General features: G+C 43.6%; 1 protein-coding gene across 1 annotated transcript; it reads left to right on the top strand.

Moving 5' to 3' along the window:
- The first annotated feature begins 1766 nt into the window (after positions 1 to 1766).
- Positions 1767 to 9138, top strand: LOC124131341 (monocarboxylate transporter 3-like). The gene is made up of 6 exons (XM_046494562.2): positions 1767 to 1998; positions 4893 to 5127; positions 5764 to 6103; positions 6638 to 7007; positions 7276 to 7772; positions 8323 to 9138. Exons 1-6 carry the CDS (start codon positions 1773 to 1775, stop codon positions 9037 to 9039), a joined length of 2385 nt encoding a protein of 794 aa, XP_046350518.2. The 5' UTR covers positions 1767 to 1772; the 3' UTR covers positions 9040 to 9138.
- The last annotated feature ends 253 nt before the right edge of the window (positions 9139 to 9391 follow it).

Raw genomic sequence — 9391 nt, 5'->3', positions numbered from 1 at the left:
GCTCAGTTTGACAAGGGAGATAACTCCATCGTATCGCGATACAGGGAAAAGTTGTGAATGGAGGTCCAAATTTGACAAAAACGTATGATGATGCCAGACAAGTGCAAAGACAGCACAAGTAAAATCTGAATGTGTTATCAGTAATAGGTAGTCAACGCATATTAACCGAAAAGTAAGAAAAAAATATTAATAACAATAATTTGTTTTTAAAAAAATGGAAAAAAATGTTAAAAGTTAACACTAAATATATAAAAAGCACTTCTTTCATGACAAAAGTATACATTTATCATTTCGCTACTAGCTGTGAAGAACATATTTCTTAGTATGGTATTATGGCCCTAATGATCTCCTCATAAATTCTGCTCACAGAGCGTTAAAGAATGTGCGGACTATGTAACTTCCGTTACCTTATTAGTCGCCATGAATATGCAGATTATCTAGTTCAGGTCGAGAGAGAAAGTCTACTTGGGAAACTGCGGGTTATATCATTGTCCGTTGATAGGTGGGGAAAAGGAATAAAAGATGCCAGAAGTAAGTATACTCGGTCCCCGTGGTACCGCGGCATTCATGGTATTCACGGCATTTGTGATTTCCGGTAGTTCACGCGGGACACGCCTCTTAGCGGCTGTCTGTTAATGCAAATCAGTAACCAGGAAGTGCTCACTTCGTAAACAATTTCAATTTCCTCGGAATGTAAATAAGGAGTTATTAATACGTTGATACTTACTTCTTGCATCTTTTTTACCCCCATCTACCAATGGCCAACGATATAACTCGCAGTTCCCCAAGTAAACTTTCTCTATCGACCTGAACTAGATCATCAGCATATTCAAGGATACTAATAAGGTAATCTATTGGGAGATCATAAGGGCCATAATGCCAAACTTAGAAATACGTTCTTCACTAGTAGCCAAAAGATAAATACATTCTTTGGGCATACTAGGAGAGTTTTTAAAATTTTTATTGTTGACTTTTAACATTTTTCCATTTTGTGACAAATAATGACCAGCCATTTTTTAAAAACAAACCATCTTAGAATATCATTTCTGATATTTTGTTGTTGATTTTTAAAATATTCTTCTCATACTTTTCGGTAAATATGCATTGAATACCTATTACTGATAACACATTTAGAATTTTACTAGTGCTGTCTTTGCACTTGTCTGGACAAATCACTAATGTCTGGCCAAGTGGTTGGTAGAATTATGTCCTCTTTCTGTCCAATTCGGACCTCCATACAAACCTTTCTCTGTCAAACTGAGCGCGAGGCCCGGCTTTTACTCGGAGCTACTTATGTAAATAATGAACTTTTATCAGTAAAATATGCATTGTTAGATAAAATAAATGACACCTGATATAGAGAACACGAATAATCATAAAGGTTAGTGAGTGCATTTTGTTCCGTTTAGCGTACATAACAAGTATCGCTATACCCCGAGGTTGCAGGCTATCACCACGATAATGACTCCTTATAGCAGACGGAACATTCCGAGAAAATTGAAATTGTTTACGGAACAAATTGGTTACTGATTTGCATTAATATAGACAGCCGCTAAGAGGCGTGTCCCGCGTGAACTACCGGAAATCACAAATGCCGCGATACCATGAATGCCGCGGTACCACAGGGTCCGAATATGCTATCAAAATGCGTCCATCACTCCTACCAACGCTGATGCGCACACGGTTGCCGTGTCGGTGTTACATGACGTCATCGCTACAAAGCTTATGACGTCACACTGAACTGTCATGTGAGGCAGTACACATGGAAAGAAATGGCGTCGGTTGAGCTTGAGAAGGTTTTGATCGACAATGTAGTTTACGAAGACGGGGAGGGGAAGGAGGATGGGGGTGTCAAGGACATCAAAGACAGCAGAGCTGCCTGGATAACCTGTGTCTGTGCTGTGTTCGACCAATTGTTTATCAATGGCTTGATAAACGTTTATGGTGTGTTTTATGTCGAGTTTTTAAAGGAATTCGGAACCAGCAAAGCCAAAGCAGGTAATCTGACTGAATATCACTCAGCATGTAATACGTTTAGGCAAATTATACTTTGCTGGTCGCTGTTTTGGTACCACTCAACGGCATCATAAAAAACCCCTAGATATATATCAAGGATAATAACGTATACATGATATATATTTACATTTATTGGGTAAGTTGTGCAAGGGTAGGTTACCACTAACTCTACCATTAGTCCTGCAAAATGGTGGCGATTGTATTCTATAGCGGCTCCGCTATTTTATGCACTGTAGGAAAATGTAATCCTTTTTGGAGTGTGAGTTAATATTCAACGTCACACCGGCAATATATCAGCCATAAAGTTACCATAATCCTTTCGGAATTGATCAATTATTTTTCTATGTCAGGGGTATATGACATTTGGGATTCTGATAATTTACCGGTACACATGCAGGGTTCACTCCAGGAATGTTCTGACATGGGCCCTTTATGTGAAAATTTAAAATATTCCAGAGGGACACCCACACTTGCCCATACAGCACAATGTTGAAATGCCCATTGTACTAGTTTTTGAAAATGTGGGTTTTTTCAAATTTAGGGGCTGAAAGGCCTCATTCTAGAATTATCCCTTCACGTGTATCTTACCGCAGTTACCGGATATTGTTTGATGCTGCAAAAAGAATTGTCTTTGACGGAAAATTACGCATATCAGGTACTGACACAGAACATGTATCCTTAATAATTGTTTTCCGTTGTCAATCATACCGCGTAAAATATGTACCTTGAGAATGAACAAAACAATGAATAAATTAACAAGACATTGGAAACAAAGGATGTATTTTTGCCAGTCCGTATAATCTATATTGATCAAATATGTGTGTTATAATAATATAAGTGTTGAGTACAGGTTATATATAACAGGTCTGTATCAAGTAGACGGACCAGCAAAGAACATGTCATCCAAAACTTTCAACGGTTGACAGATTACAGTCTGTGGAAGCGGTGTAAAATATAAAGGGAATGCCGACATTATGATATACGAAAACTCGTCGCATCGATCAAAACCCAGTCAAATTAGTCTCCTCGTGCTTGGTCCCAGTTCGGATGTTGTTCGTGACCGTCCTCTCGCGAGGGGCAAATGTTTACACTGACGTTATCTCCCTTTGACCATAACAACGCAAAGCTCCATTCGTCACCACTCGCCCCTCTCCGTAACCTGCAAGAAGACTCGTCCCCCTCTCGATGAATGTTATGTGCGAAAATACAACAAACCAATCAGAATGCGCGAAGTTCTTCGTCAAAGAATCCCTCAGATATAATTTTTGATTTTTCATATGTCTTGCATCTAAAAAAATACCCAAGACACAGTTAAATGTGTTCAATCATACTGTATAATTCCGCATGTCCAGATGTGCTTTATTTTGTATCTGAAATATATATAATATATGGGGAAATATATGTGAACCATTACGCAACGAGTTGACAATTGTTTTAGGTATGCCTGTTTGCTTGCGCTAAGACGGAACCCGGTCGCAAAAATGGCCACGAGAGGAGCACGAGTCGGCTTGTCCCGGAATAACATGAGTTGGTCACGAATGCGCAAAGCTCTTCACAGCGATAGCCCGTTCATGGGGGCTCTCCATGCATACGATCGCCACCACCAGTCACAGCTTAAGAGTGATAGGCGGCCACAACCATGCTTGGAGTCGAACTCGCAAATGACTGACCGTTATGTTTACAAACAAATGATGACTGTCGTGACGCCTGATACTCCTCGGCCCTGCTAAATTATTTAACTATCATGTAATTGGTATAGTAAGAATATGAGGGGTTTGGGGGCGGGGGCGTTATAAGAACTATGAGTGCATGCAGGTACTATGAGTGTATTCGCTGCTGGGCGATGCGTTAATTTGGGTCATATAAGTTCATCGCCAAGAGAAAGTCGTGTATGTTCATGCCTATCTGCATACTTCATACAATGCATGCGCCATGGCCTCCGTAAAACATTGCTGTCGTGCACAAACGTGGTTTTGAACTGGTCAAAACCCAGACAAACATATGTACCCAAAATGAACATACGGATCGAGAAATGGAAACACACTTAGCAACAATTAAAGCGTTTCGGATGTAGATTTAGTGTGACTTGTAAAGGCGAACAACAGACACTAAATGTTGTTTTAAACATAGCCCATTGTCCGATGGTCCGATGGATCGAACACAAATTGTGAAACTTACATTGTCGTGTCCAATACACAAACGCTTCATTCCATAATCATCTTTTTCCCCTTTTCCTGTATCTACAGTGTGGTAATTGTGGAATGAAACGTGGTGAGGTGAGGTGAAATGGGGTTTAACGTCGCGTCCATGATTATTGCACTTATATAGCAACGTGCATGTACGTGTGTGTGTTTGTAGCTGCTTGTACTAGTCCGGACTCATACCGATTTATAGTGTTAGTTCACTGAGATACCATGCCCCAGTTTAACATGAATACCCCACTCAGACACAGTATATTGACCCCGAGCCGACCAGTCCTTGTTTTAGCCCCTCAATGCCGAGCGCCAGACAGGGTAACAAGAAGTACCATCTTTTAACGTCTTTTGGTATGACGCAGCCGAGGATCGAACCCCGGACCTTCCGCACTCCGGGCGGACGTTCTACCACTAGACCACGGAGGCGGTCATTGAATGAAACGTTTGTGTATTGGACACGACAATGTAATTTGACAATTTGTGTTCGATTGATGTACAATCGGATAATGGAACATGTTAAAACAAAGGGACGCAACCCTGCTCTGCGAAATGCGACACCTCGGACAACAAACAATTTTACGTTGCAGTCTAAATTATCTGTCACTCGCGCTTTGATCCCCATTGAATCCCACGGCCGCAGAACGTTTTTGTTTTATGTGTTCTTTCGTTTCTGTGTTCCAGCCTGGCTGGGTTCCCTGACGTACGGAATTATGAAGTTGTTTGCGCCAGTCGTCAGTGTCCTTGTGCGCCGATACACAAACCGGATGTCCATGATAACCGGATGTGCCTTCTGCGCCGTCTCTGTACTTTCCACTTCCTTTGTGACTAACATCGACGTAATGTTTGTAACCTTTCCCTTACTGTATGGCATTGGATTCAGCCTCGTCATCAACCCAGCCATGGTAGTTGCGAACGGGTAGGTGAGAAGGGTGGGAACAGCTGGTAACGGATTCGCATTTCAGTTAATAATGTTATTTATAATAATGTTCTGAGGTCAGATAAGTTTGGATCTATTATGGTCAGTCTGTGACTGGCCCAGACTCGATTATTTACGGGCCGCCTTCATACATACCTCGAAAATTAAACAACAAACAGACAGTCAAGTCTAATGAGTGGACGTTTCGACGTAACAGTCACTCAAGTTCAGTTATATACATGAAATACTTATTCTCGTTGTAACGTTAGGAAAAGCTATGCCACCAAGGGTCACGTAAGTATTAGTCAATCGTCGGTGCCGAAGGCCACATCGCTTTGAGAGTTTCCCGTGAAGTTTCGGGATGGAATTGGCTAATACATGCTTGTCGCAAGAGGCGCCTAACGGTATCGGGTGGTCAGGTTCGATGACTTGGTTGATGCATGTCGTATCCCATTTGCATAGATCGATGCTCATGATGTCAATCACTGAAATGTCTGCCCCAGACTTGATTGTTACACAAACCGCCGTCATATAACTGGGATTTTGTTGAGAGCGACGTTAAACATCAAACAAACAAACAAATACAATTATGCGAGTTTTTGTATGGAATTATTGAATATCTTTTGTATTCCACAGCTACTTCGACAAACACATAGGTCTCGCTACTGGTTTGGTTTGTGCCGGCAGTAGCCTGGGGTCCATCACTCTAGCGCCGGTATGCCAGCGCCTGGTGGACACAGTGGGCTGGAGAATGACCTTCAGATATCTGACTGGGGCCTACATCGCCCTCTGCTTCCTCAATCTCCTCATCAAGCCCCTCCCCCGGGGGTCGCAGCGTCCAATAGACAACATAAGTCAGCCTGTTATTCGGGGACTTATTGAAGATCTTAAGCTGTGGAAAAATCGCGTGTTCCTGTTGTGGGCGGTGGCAACGGCGTTTGTAATGTTTGGGTACTTCATACCAAACGTGCATCTAGTAAGTGACAATTTACCCATGATACCTGCTTATGTTTCATTTTTGCATTTGTACTTGCCCCCTAAAGCCGAATACGATGGACTCATTTTCAGTCACTTTAACGCGTTAACATAACACATTAACAAGCTGTCTTTCGGTATTTAAAGACGCGCAATGTCCCATACAATAATGCTTTAGTTTAAGAGATATATTGTATAATTCAAACAAATTGTTGTAACTGGTGAGCTCTACTGTGGTGGGAGCACGGATGTCCATTGAGCACCTCATCCGTACACGGGTGCGTTGGCTTGAATTCTTGCCTTCAATGATACAATGCCCGCAGTTTTCCCACACAGTGTAGGTTATAAACCCCTGTGACCTGACCATGCGGACACACTGTGATACTGGTGAGACATGTGCCTCGTCGGTGTATTTGCTGATTTAAGCACCGAATTTCCCCGAAATAGAAACAAAAGGCTAATATAGTTGACTGTATGCACTTTTGTTTATCGGATGATAGCTTGTCTTACTGTTCTTTCTCCTGCGCTTCCTTAGGTATCTTATGCCATGGATCAGGGTATATCCGCAGATACTGCTGCCTATCTCCTCATGGGGCTAGGGTGCGCCACCACCATCGGTCGTATACTGTCTGGAAAGATTGTCCAATATGGCTTCCTAAACCGCCTCCACCTCCACCAACTTACAATGATCATTACGGGCACGGCTTTCATGATTCTCCCTTGTATTGAATCTTTCGCTGGCCTCCTGGCCTACTCCATTGTCCTGGGCCTCGTGGACGGGTGTTACGTTGTGCTGCTGCCTATCCTGACGAGTTCCCTGATTGGAGCTGACAAAGCTGTCCTAGCATGGTGCTTCATGTCCTGTGTCTGCTCCTTGACATTTTCATTGGGACCTCCAGTGTCAGGTGAGGGAGTGAATGTTGTCAGCAATATCCCGCTAAGTAACGGATATCTGTAAATAGTTGAGCCGCGCGCCGGAACTAGTTATTGTTGCGTGAGCAGAGAGCCATGATGTTGGGACTGGGTGACACAGAGCCGGTAAAACACCATAAACATCCCATTCCTCGTCTATATAATGTATACGATAACCTATTCGAAACTCGAATATCTGTACCGGAATGAAAATTGTATGTCGACATCATTTATTACTTATTCATGTTTACGAATCAACAGGTTTCCTCTACGACACGACCGGCAACTACAACGTCGCCTTTCACATCGCCGGCATCCCAGTAATCCTTGGCGCTGTGATCCTGTTCTTTGTACCCTGGGCCCAGCGCACCTCCACCACGACCAATTTGATGCGGGTCATCAGCATGGAGGCTGAGGACCATCCCAAGGCATCGGCCGGAAGTTCACCTTCAGGATCTTCTGATGAGACTCTGCATCTCTCTATCCCAGAGACCGGAACTCTGCCCTATGCTGGCATGCCGTGCTTCATAGATCCTTACTTTGGTTCTTCCAAACAGGATAGTAGCTTAGCAGAGAACTTCGGTAGGAAACAAGATGAGACGAAGAAACATGTAGCCGGCGTTCAGCCTACAGGTGGATCTGTTCCTGATGACTGCACATTTGAGTTTGGTCACGATACCCACGAAGAGCAGGCCAACCCAATGCCACACAACTCCGCACCGACGTTTGATGCAATAGGAAACATAGGGTCATCACAGGTACATGCATTTCTCATCTACTAAAACCATTACGACGAGCCTGACTTTAAGTGAGTGAGTGAGTGAGTTTGGTTTTACGCCGCTTTTAGCAATATTCCAGCAATATCACGGCGGGGGACACCAGAAATGGGCTTCACACATTGTACCCATGTCGGGATTCGAACTCGGGTCTTCGGCGTGACGAGCGAACGCTTTAACCACTAGGCTACCCGACCGCCCCCCTGACTTTAAGAGCCAATAATACATTAGGAGTCGATGACAGTACATGCAATGAATCTTCGTGCTCTAAAACTCCTGATTGGAGTCCCTGCCGGCGGTGTAGTCTTATATCGGTACTCCACACCTCAGAATGCGGATAACTAAACATTATATTCGATGTTCAAGCGACTTCAACTTAACCGAGTTTCACTGTAGCATTATTTCTGTTCTGTTTAATTATTTATTGAACAGAATAACGCATTTTTTATGATGATCAAACATAAATGTTAACAGAATATGTTTGCTTAATGTGTTCTGATGTATTTGACAATATATTTTGCCTTGGTTTCAGTTTATTTCAATACCGAGACGGGGCTATTCCTTCATTGATGGCTACTTGGAGGAATTGCGCAAGGCAGTGTACCGTACCCGAACACTTCAGTGTTCCTCTGGTCTGGTCCCAACACCGTCCCCTGAAGCTGGCAACACCGAGACACCACCAGCTGCTGCTCATCTGAGCTCAGTCTCTTCACTTCCCGCCTCATCAATGACCAGCTCCGTGGATCGACTCCTTCAGGAGCATATAGACATGTTCCTCGCCAGCATCGCCTCCAGGCGCGTATCAGACATGTCCATATCTTCAGGGCCAAGTAGATCAGCCTCCAGGTCATTCAAGGGCAGTGAAGAACCCTCCAAATCTTGTACCAGAACGCCAAGCAACAGGTCAACCCAGAGCCGTACAACTCCAAACTGTGCTATGGCTTTAGCCGGAGCTCAAAATGAGCCTCGGAGTAGGTCTGTATGTTCAAGAGGCTCTTTGAACAGGACTGTAGATTTAAGCTTGAGTGGCACCCATTCAAGTGGCTTCGTGCCTTCAGCTGTTCTGGCAACTGCCGGGGCAAACCAACAGATGCCCGTGGAGTCTCACAGTCGGACGTCCGACGCGTCGGGAGATGGGACTCAGAGCTCCAGTCTAAGCAGGCTTCGGAAAACATCCAGCACTAGCACTGGAACAGGATTTGTGGAACTGGACGTTTTCAGTCATCTTTTCAAAGATGAAGAAAGTTAATGTTATTCTGATAACGTATATCTGCTACTAATGCCTCAAAGCGCTCGACGACTGTCGTAAGTCTGAGATTAAGAGAAGCAGTCCCTGGCGGTTTCAACAGACACATGGATACAATGTGCTAAGCCGGTTCTTGGTGTGACCGGGTGTGATATGATGTCATAAACCCCGCTTCTCACACATGTTGTTCATGCTTGTGAAGATATTTATCAAACTATGTGACGCTGCCGTACTGGTTCTGTTCGTCGTAGAGGTAAGAAGCTGGCTTGTCACATTGACTACCATAGTCATTGTTGAGAAGGCATCATCTCTAAAAGCTATGAAATCTTGGAGGCTATCGATGAATCTTGCGTGA

This window comes from Haliotis rufescens, unplaced genomic scaffold (assembly GCF_023055435.1).
Source record: "Haliotis rufescens isolate VD_foot unplaced genomic scaffold, xgHalRufe1.0.p SCAF_20, whole genome shotgun sequence".
Classification (NCBI taxonomy): Eukaryota; Metazoa; Mollusca; class Gastropoda; order Lepetellida; family Haliotidae; genus Haliotis; species Haliotis rufescens.
The sequence above is the reverse complement of the archived record's forward strand: the minus strand, read 5'-3'. Positions and strand labels throughout refer to the sequence as shown.